Consider the following 17,246-nt stretch of genomic DNA (forward strand, 5'->3'; position numbering starts at 1 on the left):
AGCTTCTAGTCTCCTTAATATCCTGGAGGATGCGATTTCCTGTGATTTTTTAACTCATTTGTAAATTTCCTCTTCATCATGGCCATGCTGAACCAGGATTAACTCATCTCCCATATTTGTGGGCTGTGGAAGTCTTTGCTTAAGCAGGATCTAGTCTAGCTTAATTTCCTCGATTGCCCAATTTTTTGTATGTTTTTTAAACTCATTTGTAGAGTTCTTCCCCCTTTCATGACTATGTAAGACCAGATATTAAGAGACTCCCCGTAAGCGCTGCCTAAAAGACGAAGAAAACGGTCAACTTCCAACTGCTGCCAAACGAGCCATTCTGGCAGGGCTGTAGCTTGTCACCTTCCCTGAACTAGAAGAGCTCCTGAGGCCAGTCGAAAAGGCGGGAAAAGGAAATCAACTACAACTCCCGACAAGCTCCGCTCCTGAAGGTGACATCATCGCCCGGCCTCGCCTCCTGTCCCCAGTCTCCCCCGCAAGGAACCCTCCGGCATAAACTACATTTCCCGAGAGGCCTCGCGCCGCCCAACAGCCCTCCTCCCCTTGTTCAGCTCAGAGAACGCCGCTGGGCGCGCGCTCGCGCTCGCTCGCTGGCTCGGCCTCCCGAGGGGAGGGAGCGTGTAAAGGAGGGGGAGGACCGGTCTGGGGAGGGGGCGGGGGTACGGCTCGCTCGCTCGCTCGCAAGATGGCGGACGAGGACGGGGAAGGGATTCACCCTTCAGCCCCTCAGCGGAACGGCGGCGGCGGCGGAGGCGGCGGCGGGTCCGGGCTCCTGGGCGCCGGGAACGGCGGCGGGGGCGGCCCGCGGGTGGTGCGCATTGTCAAGTCCGAGTCCGGCTATGGCTTCAACGTGCGGGGCCAAGTGAGCGAGGGCGGGCAGCTGCGGAGCATCAACGGGGAGCTGTACGCGCCGCTGCAGCATGTGAGCGCCGTGCTGCCCGGGGGGGCTGCCGACCGAGCCGGGGTGCGCAAGGGGGACCGCATTCTGGAGGTGTGAGTATCAGGGCCCCGGCCCATCCCCGCCCCCGCCCCCCGGGGCTCGGGCGCTGCGGCGCTCCCCCGCCGGCGCCCACCCCGCTCCCCGCGGCGGCCGGAGACTCCCCGGTGCCCCCCGGGCCCATCCCTCCGTCCCCCGGGGGCCAGCCTGGCAGGGGCCCGAGCCCCTTCGCTTTCCGCCCGAGCCCCGCGGCTCCTGCCCGCTGCCGGTGCCGTGACAGCCGCTGGTTTTGCCGTGCCCACCGCGTGGGCTCCGCGCTGTCCTCCCTTCCCCTCGCAGCCCTCCTCTGCCTTGGCATCCCCTCCCGTGCCCTTCCACCCTGCTGCCGTCCCTGGGCTTCCTTTTGTCTCGGATTCGGCCCCACTTCGGGGCAGCCTCGAGTCCCTCTCGTGCCGGGTGCATTTCCCATTCCTTGCCCTACATCCTGTTCTCCGGTCCCCCCTCTCCCCCCAGTCCCGTAAGTTTTCTGTCTGCCTTTCTGCACATTTGGTCCCGGCCCTCCCCCGCCCCTTGAGCCGCTGCCTTTTCCTGCTCCCCACTTCGTCAACCTTGTGGCAGCCCCGACAATGGGGGGCTATTGCAGCGTCAGTGCGACCTTTGGTCGGGGGCTAGATTTGTATCTGAAGGTTTAAAAAGTGTGTGTGGGTGTCCAGCGCTCATCGGTGGTCTGGGTGTAGTACTCGAATCGCCTCCATTCCTTCCCCCCGTGTCCTTCACTACCGTTTCTGCGCTGCCTGGATTCCCCTCCTTCCCTCGTACCTCCTTCCCTGACTGACTGGCGGCCTCCTCCTCAGCTGCATATTCGGTCTCGGCTGCACGTTTTCCCTAAATTCCCGTTCCATCCCTGCAGTCCCTCCCTCTCTTCAGGCCTCCACCTAACCGAGCTGTGGCTTAGGCCGGGGTGTGAGGGGCAGCCTGAAGGTGTGTCGGGAATGGGGCGGCCTCGTCCGCTCCGTCTGAGGCACTTTTCCCTTAGAGTTCCTCATCCTTCCTGCCTCGGTGACCTACCTAAGACACCTTGGCCAGACGAATGCTTTCTTCTCTTTTAATTCACTTTAAAAGAGTTCTGCCCTTTCTCAGCCTGGCGTGCCTGTATGTTAATCTTATGGGGATCAGCGCACTAAGACCTGTATTGCATGGAGATCCTCCTTTTTCCATTACCAGAGCCTAGAATTCTGTTCTTTCCAGATTAAGAAAATGCCTCTTACCCTCTCCCGTCAGCAGCTCTTGGGAGTCCGTTTCCTTTCCCTGTGGAAGTTCATGTTAGGTTCATTTGCATTTATTTTTGATTTTCAAAGTCCACAAAGCTTCCCTGGGTACCATATAATGGAAAAAAGTGGCAATTGCATCACAGAACTGAACTAATTGGGAAACCTTGAAAACTCATCTGTACAACTTCCTTCCCCTGTTCCAAATTCAAATCTTGTCCTTTGTTTAGTCATGCTGAGTAAGAATTTAAAAAAAAAATCAATTAAGTAGACCCTAATACTTTTTGAAAAAAATTAATTTTTTTGTTTTTATATCTCCTTCATTTCTGAATATTCCCTTATAATTCCTTCTAAACACAGATTTTTTGCAAAGGGAAAATAAGCAGCAAAATTAACCGTTACTTCAACTGAGTCTGACCATATATATTTTTTTTCACATCCACAGTCCCAATTTCCAGAAAGACAAAGAAGTAATTTTCTCATCTCTTCTTTGGGTCTGGGCTTAATCATCATAATCACTTCTCATTCAGTTATGGCCTTATTTGTCTTTGTTCTTTTCAGTTACATTATATCAATCATGTATATTGTTTTTCTGATTCTGCTTCCTTTACTCTCAATATCAGTTCATATAAATCTTCCCAAGTTTCTTAGAATTCTTCATGCTCATAATTTCCTCATGGTACAATAATATTCCATTACATTCCTGAGCCATTAATTGGTTTAGCTCTTTTCTTACTAGTTCATGGGAACACACCTTGTTTCCACTTTTTTTCTACCACAGAAAGTGTAGCTATGAACATTTTGGTGTGTATGGGTAGATTTAACTTCTTAAGGGGAATGTTTGGTTGCTAGAGGAAGAAGGGCACAGCAAGGATTTCATTTCCTGGTTTTGATCATGGTTGGTGACCGTGCTTATTTTCCTATAGAAACGTGTATGCTTGTTCTCAGAAGTATTCCAGTTCTTCCTCTGAAAATATCTAAGAGAACTCCTCTATTTTTCAGAAAGGTGTCAGGGATAGGTAATCATTGTGTAGCTGTGGCTTAAATTGTGTCTGTGATCTTGATCCTGTAAGTTTCCACTTAACTTAATTATTATTTTTTTAAAATGTCATTTGTTTTTGCTTTTTCCTTCAAAAGAATTACAGTTGTGTTTTTCCATTTTATACAGTTGTTTGGACAGTTTATAGTGGTATGAGTAGGCAGAGGAACTTATAATTTACGACTAAAAGGTATGAGAGTTTGTATAAGTGAAATTAAACAAATCTATTCACAAAGGCTTTTTTTACACTGGGGATATGGCATAGTGTTTGGGTCAAGTTTAGCATTGTTCACTTTGTCCTCTACAAAACAGTATCTGATTTGGGAATTTGTTCTATCCTAGGGCTTGATTTTGCAGTGTGAATAGGATTTCTGGGCTCTCAATTTTACTGCATACTCAAAGCCTTCATGTTTAGTTTCCACCTAATAATCTTTCCCAATGTAACATACGTTGAGTGTAACTTTCTTTGATGTTAAGTACCCTCAGGCTAAAGAGTAAAGCGTTTGTCCAAAAAATAGAACCAAAATAAATATGTCTTTGCACTTAGTCGGAAAAGAATCGTTGACTGCAGGTTAATTTTCTTTGGATTAATTTATTTCTGAAGGCTCATGACTGATTTCTTGTTGCCCTGAGGAAGGCTTTGGATATGGAATTTGTATTTTCCCTCCATATTTTTGAGAGCTTATCTTTGTTACTTGATGCGCTTGTCTTTAGTCTCTTGGGTATATGTCTTTGGGGTAGATTTGGTCTTTTGGGAATAGAGTTTGCAGCCTTCCGAGTCAGTTAAATCTGTTAATAAGAGTAAGTGAAGGTCATGCTAATGCTTTGTTATGTTGGATTAGTTGATTGGAGTCCCATTGATAGGCAATTGCCAGTCATCATAGTATTTGTGGTGGAGAAAATATACCTTTTATCTCAGATCTTTTGCCCATGAAATTAAGCAAATTAAGCCTACTGAAAGTCAGTTAATTTTTTACAGCTTTTTAAAGAGAATTACCTGGTCATAAAATTTTTTGGCTTCACTCCATAAGAATGTCTGGAGGAAAAGATGATTGCTCTTTGAGTAGTGTCCATTACAAGTTAAGTTTTAAGAATAAAACCTTAACTTTAACTGATTAAGACCTTTTAAAAGAACTGCTTTCTCTAGTGTGGCATGATTCGCTCTCAGTTAGTTTTGACAGAATGAAATATATGTGTATTTTATTACTAGGATTAAATTATTAAATCCTTATTGTCATGTTCACTGTGGGATATGCCAGAAGGAACCAAAGCTGTACTTAGAAAATTGATGTAATTGTTAATCTTTTTATGTCCTAATCTGTGTGGAAAAGCAGTGAAATATTACATAGAATAGTAGAGTGACTATAATATCAAGATTAACTTTACTTTTGTAGCTTCACGCATATCAAATCACTTCCTAGATCTAAGATGCTGCACTATCGACTTCTTTATTTTACTCTGAACAAAGTTCCTTGATTTTTCTAGAAAAAAATTGTGGCATAGAATTTAGTAGGTATATTTGGTTCTCCTGTTCTTTCCAATGACATGTCATTTTGACCTCTTTGCAGTTCAGCTGTGTCTTTGTAAACTCAGGTGGGAGGAGAAATTTGGTGAGCACTCAGATATTGTCAGATCATTTAATAGCTTTGTGTTTGACTTCATCCTCTTAATTATTTTCCAAGTTGTGAGACAGATGACTTAAATAGGTAATTTGTGTCCTTGTTATCTTTACTCAACTGACTGCTAGTGAAGAAACTACTATATCCATCATAATTACAAACCCAGGAAAAACTTAGTTTTGTAGTGATCATGGAAACCAATAAAAATAAATCCAGAAATAGTACTTTCCTTTCAGAAGTAGTTCCCTTAGCAGTACTAAGACAAGGAGGAAGCCTTTGTGAGTACCTGCATATTTGCCTCTTTGTATGGATTAGGAAGGATGCTGGGACCAGCTCTCTTTCCATTCATGTTGACTTGGGACACCTTGCATTCAGATGTTGTCTACACTTTGTTTCTGATGTGGACTTGTTAATATGTCCCCTAAGGCAACAAATTACTAATGAAATGAGCCTCATTGGGAAATCCTAGGATCTGATACAGAAGCTAAGTGACTTAATTGACACAGTGAATTCATTGTGATGCTTAAAACCTGTGTACATCATCCCTATTTAACGTACTGGTTCTTTCTGTGCCTGTTAAAGCTCATTTGGTTAGAACTTAGTTTTAATGAATCTAAGGTTTTGATCTGAGTCAATTAGATTCACTTTACCCTTGGCTAAATCTCCTAAAAGTGAATAGCAAACAGATAAAATACCTTAGATATATATTCCTATATCTTCACAACCAGAACAATAGCTCAAGGGAGATGCTCTACCAACTCCTTAGTGTGAGCATTTCCCCAGGATCTAGCCAGTCCTGTTTTCTCTCCATATTACTTCCCTTAGCATTCTAATTCACTCCCATGGCTTATAACTACTCTTTCATAGCAGTTGACTCTCACACCTGTTTTCAGTCTGGAACTTATATCTAGTTTCAGATCCAAACTTCTGTCTTTTAGGATATTTGCACCCAGATGTCTTCTAGCATCACAAGCTCAATTCCTTTTTTTTTTTTTTAAATTTTATTTATAAATTTTTTGACAGTATATATGCATGAGTAATTTTTTTATAACATTATCCTTTGTATTCATTTTTCCACATTATCCCCTCCCTCCCTCTACTCCCTCCCCTTGATGACTGGCAATCCCATACTTTTTACATGTGTTACAATATACCTAGATACAATATATGTGTGTAAATACCATTTTCTTGTTGCACATTAAGTATTAGATTCTGAAGGTATAAGTAACCTGGGTAGATAGGCAGTAGTGCTAACAATTTACATTCACTTCCCAGTGTTCCTTCTCTGGGTGTAGTTGTTTCTGTCCATTATTGATCAACTGGAAGTGAGTTGGATCTTTTGTATGTTGAAGATATCCACTTCCATCAGAATACATCTTCATACAACATTTAAGTGTACAGCGATCTTCTGGTTCTATTCATTTCACTCAGCATCAGTTGATGGAAGTCTCTCCAAGCCTCTCTGTATTCCTCCTGCTGGTCATTTCTTACAGAGCAATAATATTCCATAACCTTCATATACCATAATTTACCCAACCATTCTCCAATTGATGGACATCCATTTATCTTCCAGTTTCTAACCACTATGAAAAGAGCTGCCACAAACATTTTGGCACATACAGGTCCCTTTCCCCTCCTCAGTATTTCTTTGGGATATAAGCCCAATAGCAGCACTGCTGGATCAAAGGGTATACACAGTTTGAAAACTTTTTGGGCATAGTTCCAAATTGCTCTCCAGAATGGCCAGATTCTTTCACAACTCCACCAACAATGTATCAGTGTCCCAGTTTTCCCACATCCCCTCCAACATTCATCATTATTTGTTCCTGTCATCTTAGCCATCTGACAGGTGTGTAGTGGTATCTCAGAGTTGTCTTAATTTGCATTTCTCTGATCAGTAGTGATTTGGAACACTCATATGAGTGGATATAATTTCAATTTCATCATCTGAGAATTGTCTGTTCATATCCTTTGACCATTTATCAATTGGAGAATGGTTTGATTTCTTAACAAGCTCAATTCCTAATCTAAATTTATACCATTTCTCCCTATATCTAATTATATTCCTAATTTCTGACTATTGAATTTTATCACTCATTTAGTCTACTTGTTATCTTTTATTGTTTTCTCTGTTTTCCTATCTATTTAGTGACCAAGCCCTTTAGATTTCACTGATGTGGTAGCACATTTTGAATCTCTCCAATGTCTTTGGCTTCAGATTTTTAGTGATTCCCTATTGAATACTAGCTAAAATTTAGGCTCTTTGTCTGGCATTCAGGGCACTTCACCATTTGGTGCCATCCTACCTTTATTGTTTTAGATGATTTCAGTAAACAAAAATTTTATTTTCCCTCCCTCCCCATTGAGGGAGAATAATGAAAAATAAAACTCTTGTAGTAGATAAGCTTAGTCAAGCAAAACACTCTCCCACTGTAGCCATATTTAAAAAATATACCTCCCTTTGAGCCCAGTACCTCTTGGTCAGGATGTAGGCAGCTGGCTCATCATGGCTCCTTTAATGATGTGGTTTGTCATCCCCTTTTCCAACCTTCTGATTCTCTTCTTTGTACTTGTTATTTGTCTTAAACCAGATTACTTTGTGCCCAGAACATAACTTGTAATGCCTTGCCTTTGAGACTTTTTTCATGTTATTCCTTATGCCTGGAATCTTTTTTCTTCCTTTCCCCCTTTATTCCTCCCTCCTCGCCGTGATCTGCTTATTGGATTACTATCCGTCCTTTTAAGACCCAGTTCAGATTGCCATTCTTCCGTAAAACCCTTCTCTCAGTTGCATCCAGTGATGACCTTCCCCCTTGGAGCTTTACATAACACTTGATTTTGTAACTCTCTAATGCAGTTGGGTAATAATGCGTATTTTACTCATCTGGATTTGTGTCTTAATCCTCCACTTGACTGGAAGCCTCATAAGGACAGGAAATGTGTCTTAATATAAACTTTGTATCTTCCTCAGCACCTGTTTCCTTGGGATACTTAGTAGAAATTTGTTTAAGGAATCAGTGATATCTTATTTTGTATGTGAATGGCAGAGCATGGCTCTGTTTGCATAAAATCAATGATATCTGGTTAGGTGATTGATCTCTTTTTTTTTTTTTTTTTTTTTTTTTTTTTTTTTTGCCAGAAGGGAAAATTGTGGCATAAGGACTCTGAGTAGCTTTCTCAAAGACTAAAGCAGATTTAAGAGCTTCAGTACACTAGTTTCTTGTATTGTGTCAGGTTTATTTCTTTGGCTTTTTTTTTTTTTTTTTAGGTGGAGGAAAATTTCACATTCTAACACTTCGATTTAAGAGGGCAGTTGGTAGAGAGCAACTTGAATCTTCCAATCAAGCCCCAAATTATTGTAATTTGATTTTTGAATTCCTTAGGAATAGAAATAAGCTGTTAGTTTCATCTTTAATCTGCAGACATAGGGTCTGGGACCTGCTCCTCTCCTGGCTCTGTCACTTTTCTGCTGATTGCCCTGTGGATCTATTTCTTTAACTCAGAAGTGTTACCTTTAATCCTTTTTCTTTTAGCATGTTGTATATTGGTGGGAGTTAAAGGAAGTAAAGACTGAAAACAATCTTTTTAAATACCACGGGTCACTTCCCCCTCCCATGTTTAATTTCAAATGAAAGTCAAAGAAAAACATTTCAAACAAATACAAGGATTAATGATGACTAGAAAGTTAATTCTCTTTGCTTGAAATGTCATTCAGAACACTAAGAAGGTTAAGTGTTCTAGTGTGAAATGAGTCAAGTGTTAGGTAATATATGTACACTTGGGATTCATTGGTAATTACTAATTCTTTTGGCCCCTGCCAACTAAATGATATTCTTATAATAGTTGAGGAAATAGACTTAGCAGAATATTTAAAGACCTGAGCAAGAAATTAAGGAATTCTGCAAGAGTATGGCTGTTTTGTTTTCATCTATGAACTTTTACTGTTAGAGAAACGTCTCTTTTGGAGTGATTTGTCCTTTAAGCTATCTAACACTCTTTAGCCATGATTGTCAGACTTTATGGTAAGTCTTCAAAAAGAGGGCTGAATCCATCATCAACTTGAGATATAAGGTATGAGCTTATTCCACTTTGGAAAAGTACAGGGCGATTTGCAGGAGCATGGTGGTGTTTGCTTATGCAGTTATTCTCAGCTGGTTGCAATGAAGGCTGCCTGCCAAAAAGTCACCTTACAGAAATGGGCAGCAGCTTAACTAGATGGACTTTGGAAAAAAAAATAGTGTTGGTATTTTTGGAAGGTGTAATGTATTCTGCATTGAGTTCTGTTGTTTCATATATTTAAGCAGAGGGACTTATTAAATGAAAACATTGTGTTCACTATCTGATTTTGAGAATGGAAGTTTTGAAAACATTTGGCTTCTAGCTTCTCTTGCAGATAAGCTATTTGAGGTGTGTGGTTCCTCATCTTTCCTACTCTGTTCTCTTAAGTTTTTTAGTATCATTATCTTCTCTTTCCTCTTTTTTTTTCCCCCTCTCTCATAGAAGTATCCCTACTACATACTAAATTTGTCCCTTGCTTCCATTCTTTCCATTTTTTTCCATAATGTTGTTGTGGTAAACATTCTCTCTTTCCTCTCCCTCCCTCCCTCTCTCTCCTTCTCTCTATCTCTCTCTGTATGTCTGTCTCTGTCTCTGTCTTCCTCTTTCCCTCTTCCTCCTTCTCCTCCTTTTTCTTCCTTTTATTGTGTTCTTTTTCTCCACCTCTTCTCCTTCTCTCCCTCCTCTGCTCTCCTTCTTCTTTTTCTTCACTCCATCCTTTTCTCTCCTTGCTTTCTCTTTCCTTGCCCCACTCCCATTTTTCTTCAGTTTTTCTCCACTAATTCATTCTTACCTCTCTACAAATCTACCAAGTTTATTCCACACTTTAAAAAACGTCTGTCATTGTCCCTTCTGCCATATCATCTACAACCCAGTCTTTCTTCGTTGCTAGAATGTGTTTCAGTGCACCACATAAACCCTGATAGATACACAGGTCAATCTCTCTCAATGTAGAATCCTTGAAACAAGAGAGCTTAGAAGAGTGATTGCAATCAATATTCCATGAAGTCTTACTCTTGAGTACTTGATTGTTCATTAAGAGAGGAAGGATGTGTAATTTAACTTTAATGTCAATGTCCACAGCTTTTAAAAACAATGTTAATAAAAATAATTCACATTTAGGCTCCTTAAGGTTTACAAAGTACTTTACACATATCCTCTTCCATAATCTTCACAATAGCCTTGGGAGGTAAGTGCTATTTTCCCTATTTTATAAATGAAGATGAGTCTCACAGCTCCTGTCTGAGGTAGGAGACAAACTCAAATCTTCCTGACTCCTAAGTCCATCTCATTATTCATTGTGCCACAACATCCATCTGAAATTGTCTGTATTTATAGAGTTGTGATTATTGTGTGTGTTTCCCTGTGGGTTTTGCTTTCTTCAGGGCTCACTATTACTTTATATAAATCTTTCCAAAATTTTTTTAATTTTTCCTATTTATTTATTATTATTATTATTATTTTTTTTGGGGGGGGGAGACAGTTGAGGTTAAATGACTTGTCCAGGGCCACAGCTAGTAAGTGTTGTGTCTAAAGTGGAACTCAGGTGTTCCAAACGCCATCTGCTTTATCTCTTTAGCCATGGAGCTGCCTCAAATTCTTCCTATTTATTGAATTCCACGGCACAAAATATTATATATATTCATTTACTACAACTTAACTATTCTCTAGTCATTGGGCATACTATTTATTTTCAACATTTAGCTCAGTGCTCCTATTATTATGTTTGTACAAATAAGTCTTTTCTTTCGTTCAATTAATTCTTTCTGAAATAAGCTTAGTCAAAGCGTTGGGTCAAAGATAGTAAATAATTCTGTGACTTTTTTGTGTGTTTTTCTAGTTCATTTTCCATCATAACTGTACCAAGTGACAGCTGGAATAGCAGTGAATTAGTATGCCAGTTTTTCCACAGCTTTACCAACACTGAATTTTTCCTTTTACCATTTTGCCAGTTTGATGGGTGTGCAGTAATTCCTCATGGTTTTTTAAATTTGTATTTTTCTTATCTTTTGTTGTTAATTTTCTTGACAAAATTGTCCAAGCTCAGGCCAATAAGCATATATTAAGTATCTTCTAAAGTACCCAAGGCCTTTTGAGGATATAAACACAGAATCAAAAATATTCTCTGTCAAAGAAATGTAAACAAGAATATATGTGATGATTTTTTTAGGAAGTAGCAATCATTATTAAATTTACCAAAGGTTTTGCATAGGAAATGCCATGTAGGCTGAACCTTGAGTATATTCTAGGTACCAGAAACACTGTGTATAAAGCACTGAAGCAAGAGATTGAGTGCTAAGTTAGGGAAAGATCAAGTAGATCATAGACTGTGCAATAAGCCTGAGAAGTTGATTAGTCATTAAACTCTTAATAAGTACCAGCTATGTGCCAGACATTGTACTAAGCACAGGGGACACAGAGAAAGACAAAACAGTCCTTGCACTCATGGAGCTCATAATCTAATGGTGCAGACAATATGCACACAACTTATTGTTGTACAAACAAGATATTTACAGGTTCAGTTGGAAATCACAGTGGTAAGGTACATGAATTTAAGACAAAGACTTCCTGTAGAGAATGGGATTTTAGCCAGGATTTGAAGGAATACAGGAAAGTCAGGAGATAATTGTGAGGAGAGCATTACAGGTAATATGAGGGTCAGCTAATGAAAATTTTTCAAGTTGACGGGTGAGGGTGTCTTGTTCAAGGAACATAAGGAGGCCAGTGTCATTGGAAATCAGAGTATATGGAGGAATGTAAGGTCTAAAGATCCTAGAAAAGTAGAGGAGACACTAGGTTATGAATGTCTGAAAAATATCATGAGCCGGTGAAGTTCAGTGTGTGTGTGTGTCTGTGTGTCTGTGTCTGTGTACGTATATATGAGAGACAGAGAAAGAGAGACATAGTAGAATGGAGCCAGATTCTAAAGGGTTTTTTTTTTTTGTTGTTGTTTGTTTGTTTAATTTATTATGTTTTAGACAAGATGAGTTTGAGATTCTTATGGAAAATCTGTATGGTGATATCACATTATCAAATTGGTAATTGGTGATGTCAGACTGGATATAAGGAACAGGATTAGAGAAGATAATTGAACCTATGGAGGTGATGAACTTACTGAGGGGGTAGTATTGAGAGAGAAAAGAGAACCTAGTTGAGAACCTTGAGTGCTTCCAGACAGATGCTTCCATTTCCTCACCATCTTTTTTCCCTTCAGTTCCCTATAGTTTAATTTCTGTTCCTATCATTTGACTGAAATTGCTCTTTCTAAACTTGATATTGCTCATCACTTCTTTCTATCGAAGAGTCATCTTTCTTTTGAGTTCAGAGACACAGCATCTCTCTTGGTTCTCCTTCTGCCTCCAATTACACATATTGTCTTTGTTAGCCCCTTATCCACTTCCCATGTACTTAATGTGGTCAGTCTTGGATTACATCTCCAGTTGCCTACAGAACATCTCCACTTTGATGTCCCATTGACAACAATATTGAGTTCAACTTGTCCAAATCAGAGCTTTATAATATCATTTCTTTGAAACCTGTTCACCTTCTGACCTTACTGTTTGTCAGTGCTAATAACATCACTATTAATCTAATCTTCCATTTTCAAAACTTGGGGATTATTTTTGATACTTCTATCTCCTTTAATCCATAACCAATCAATCGCCAATTCCTGTTAATTCCATATTTCTACCTTTTTATCCCCAATTTCTTTTCCACTGCTGCCAGATGAAAGTAGGATCTCATAAATATTTGTCAATTATTGTAATAGCCTCCTTTCTTTGTTTTTTAAGCTTTTTATTAGAAACCTTGCTTACCACTTTTATTTACAAATATATTCCCCTTTTCTGTACCAACTCAGAAAATACAAAAAATAAAAATGATATAGGAAAAAAGAAGTTTAGTAAAACTAACCAACAGATTAGCTAAATCTGAAAATATCTTCCATTATACCATGCCCATTGCTCCCCACCTCTGGTAAGAAAGGCTGAATATCTTTTTTTTCTCCCCTCTTCTTCTGGATCAGTCTTGATCATTATAATAATTCTTCTTACTTCTACTCTACCATTCTCTTCTTAATCTGTCCTTCATACTGCTACAGGTCATTTTACATGTCTTCTTTATAAAGAGATTTGATTATGTAATTCCTTTTTTCAAAACTCTTTAATAACTTATTGCCTACATAGTGAATTTCAGACTTAATTGTTCCACAGTTAAGTGCTGCTTTACCTTCCAAGGATTGCATATTTTCTTCATCCTCTCCTATCACCCCCTTCCCAAGACAGTAAGAAATCCAATTATATATGTACAATTAATTTCCATATTAGTCATATTGTGAAAGGAATTTTCTTAGCACATATTCTTAGTGCCACGTAAACTGAACTCTTTGCTTTCCTCCTCCCCTAACTTTGTGCATGCTTTTTTCCCTCTTGCCTCAATTTTCACCTGATGATTCCTCTGTCCTTTGAAACCCAACTCAAATGCTGTCTTCTCCATAAAATTTTCTTTGTACCTTATTGATCATTACATTTCCCCTAGGACCTTAGTTCACGTCCTGTTTTGTAAACTTTTAATGTATGCCTGTAATATTGTATATTAAGGTTATCTGTGTTCGTAGTTTGTTCCCTTGCTGTAGATTGTAAACTCCCTAAAAGGGAAAAATCTGTGTGATACTCTGCACATTAATAAATGTTTGAATGAGTAGCAATGGAACATTTAGTAATCTATGAATGGTTAGGACAATGAGTCTTATAGATAAGTACATCTTGATCACTTTAATTTTTCCATGTCTCGAAACTACCTCTTTTTTATTGTATTATCTGAATTGTGTTATTTTTTTTTAACTTGTATTTATCTCAGTAAAAATATAAAACTGAATTTCCTTTGTGGGATCACTTGATTGGTGGGCTACTTTAGTGTAGCTCTTTATGTTCTAATTAGTATTTATCTAAATATCTAAAAATAGCATTCTTTTATATCTTTTAATTTAATTTAATTTAATTTTCAATTCCAAATTCTTTCTCATTTCCTTTTTCTCTATTGAGAAGGCAAGAAAAGCAAAACCACTTAAAGATATGTATAAAAGTGTGAAAGGTGTTAGCCATGTCTAAAACTTTTTTCTTTTTCATTTTGTTTAATCATGAATCCTTTGGAATTTAGTTAATCATAGTGATGATCAGTTACTAAGTTTTTCAGAGTTGATTATTTTCACAGAATTGGTGTTATTGTATAAATTATTTTCCTGGTTCTGCTTACTTCATTTTCTACCAGTTTGTATAAGTCTTCCCAAACTTTTCTGAAGTGTTCCCTCTTTATCATTTCTTATAGTGCAGTTGTATTCCATCACATGCACATACCATAACTTTTTCAACTATTCTTAACTTATAGGTATTATCTCAATGTCCAGTTCTTTGCCACTACAACAACAACTGCTATATTTTTGCACAAATGTGGATACTTTTCCTCTTTCCTTGACGTCTTTTGGACACATTCTTTTTTCATGCTGTGCTGCTTTTTCATACACCAATGTTACTTGATTTTTAGTCTTGTGGATATAATTTTGGAGATGGCTGCTGGGATTAAAGGACTGTGGTTATAGACTGAATAAAGAAAATTAAGTGTTTCATAGGAATAGAGTCCATGACTTTGGCTTCATTAGCCACAAAATTTAGTGAAACAGAAATTTTTTTTTTCTTTTTTTTTTTTTTTTTTTTTTTTATTATATATATATATATATATATATATTTTATAATATTATCCCTTGTATTCATTTTTCCAATTTACCCCCCCTATTCCCTCCCCCCGACGACAGGCAATACCATACATTTTACATGTGTTACAATATAGTCTAGATACAATACATGTGTGTAAATATCATTTTCTTGTTGCACAATAAACATTAGAATCCGAAGGTACATGCAACCTGGGCAGACAGATATTAGTGCTAACAATTTTCATTCCCCTCCCAGTGTTTCTTCTCTGGGTGCAGCTACCTCTGTCCATCATTGATCAACTGGAAGTGAGTTGGATCTTCTTTATGTTGAAGATTTCCACTTCCATCAGAATACATCCTCATACAGTATTGTTGTTGAAGTGTACAGTGATCTTCTGGTTCTGCTCATTTCACTCAGCATCAGTTGATTTAAGTCTCTCCAGGCCTCTCTATATTCCTCCTGCTGGTCATTTCTTACCGAGCAATAATATTCCATAACCTTCATATACCACAATTTACCCAACCATTCTCCAACTGATGGACATCCATTCATCCTCCAGTTTCTGGCTACAACAAAAAGAGCTGCCACAAACATTTTGGCACATATATGTCTCTTTCCGCTCTTTAGTATTTCTTTGGGATATAATCCCAGTAGTAGTATGGCTGGGTCAAAGGGTATGCACAGTTTGATAACTTTTTGGGCATAATTCCAGATTGCTCTCCAGAATGGCTGGATTCTTTCACAACTCCACCAGCAATGTATTAGTGTCCCAATTTCCCCACATCCCCTCCAACATTTGTCATTATTTGTTCCTGAAACAGAAATTTTTTTAAAAATCAAGATTTCTTTTTTATGCTTAAATAAGATCTATAAGTGGCTTTTTTTGACCTTGAGTGATCAGAGTCTCCAGTAATGTTAGTGCAACATGTAAAGAAAGTAAGAAGGAAATAAAATTGAAAAATCTACTGTGGTGATATCTGACCTTATTACCCCTAAATGAATGACTGCCTTATAACATTCCCCTAATTTTTAAAAAAAATGTCCAATCTTGCTTCTTGAACAGCTGTTACAGAGTTGGTTTTAGGAAGCCTTTGAAGACCAAAAAAAAAATCACCCAGTGGCAGATATTTGTCAGTTTCACTCTGAAAACCTCTGAAATTCCTGTTGTACTATGTGTTTTATGTTATCAGAAGTGATAAGGGCTTGGGGCTTGAAGGTTGTTGTCTTTATCTTTGCAAAAAGGCAAATGATTGATTATTCTTAGAATTCACCTAAAATAAAAGCCTATTTAAAAAAAAAATAGCAAAATGGTTATTTCTTATTCTTTTCCTTCTTACTCTATTTTTGCATAAATTTGAAATGCTTAGTATACGTTTGTCCTTTTAAAAACAAACTTAGTTTATTTTTTAATTTTAAGTCCTTTGAATGGAAGAAAACTATTTTTAATTGTGCCCATATTGAATGCCATATTCTCATTTTAAACATGTAATTTTGTTGCTCATAATAGAAAGTAAAATAGTCTCCACATAATATTGTACAATACTGTATTCAAACAACTTAGAGCATAGCATATTAGTACTTTTTTCAAGTAGTAGAATTTTTCCTGATCCCAGGGTCCAACTAAGAGCTTCCATCTTCTAGATAAGGAACTGAGGCAAAAACAGGGTTAAATGACTTGTCCAGCTAGTAAGTGTCTAAAGCCAGATTTGAACTAAAATAAGAGGAGTCTTCCTGGTTTTAGGCCTGGTAAAATTGAAGCCCACATAGTTGACCTGCCCAAAGTCACCTAGATTAAGTAAATAGTAAAGTTCAGATTTGAACTAAGGTTTTTCAACTGCAAACCCAGTTATTCTGTTGTACAATAAAATTTACTGTGATTGAGTCTTTAAATGACCCTAATATTCAAAGAATCAGGATACTACCTTTTGCATTACTTTATATTAAAAGAGAAATAGATGAACTTTCTCATTCCCTAATTGCCTAGTATGCATGTATGTGTGCTGTTATGCATGTCCTTAAATGTTTAGGCATATTTTAAAATAAACTAAAATAAATTTAACTGAAATTTTTTGTCTTTGTAGGATTGTAGAACATTCTGCTTTTGTAATATAAGGTTTTGAGGTTTGGGGATTTTTTCCCCCCATTCTGGTGTTCCTCTTCTGTGAAATGATAAATTGTGAAAGATAGATTAGTCTGATTTATGTTTATCTCACTGTGCCTTTGTTTCCTAATTGGCAAGGAGAATGGAGAGTCATAGGTAAAAAAAATACATAATTTTTTTTTTAAGGATATTAATGCTATTTTATTAGCTTGGGTCACATGGTAATAATGAAAAAAAAACCCAAACAAACCACTTTCTGGCAAAGTATGCATATAAGTCATAATCAAAAGCCCCATGTATGGACATTGAACATAGTAGCTTACTGCAATAAATGGTGCTCTTTGAATCATTTTCTTATTCATATTTGATTGCTGTCTTTAAATGTTAAGAACTTATTTCAGTCAGATGGGTTCACTAGGGAAGTAGCATTGTGTAGCAAAAAGGACATTGGCCTGCAATCAGGAGTTCTAGCTTTGCCACTAGCTCTGGAAAAAGGCCATCTTAAATAG

At 38.2% G+C, this 17,246-nt stretch overlaps 1 protein-coding gene across 1 annotated transcript in view; it reads left to right on the plus strand.

Annotated features, from left to right (window-relative positions):
- The first annotated feature begins 666 nt into the window (after positions 1-666).
- SNX27 (sorting nexin 27) overlaps positions 667-17,246 on the plus strand; it is a 70,822-nt gene continuing 54,242 nt past the window's right edge. The window contains exon 1 of the mRNA XM_074265411.1: positions 667-999. Coding sequence (XP_074121512.1) covers positions 692-999 — 308 coding nt within the window. The 5' untranslated portion in view covers positions 667-691. The remainder of the gene's footprint in view (positions 1,000-17,246) is intronic.

Source organism: Sminthopsis crassicaudata, chromosome 4 (genome assembly GCF_048593235.1).
Source record: "Sminthopsis crassicaudata isolate SCR6 chromosome 4, ASM4859323v1, whole genome shotgun sequence".
Lineage (NCBI taxonomy): Eukaryota > Metazoa > Chordata > Mammalia > Dasyuromorphia > Dasyuridae > Sminthopsis > Sminthopsis crassicaudata.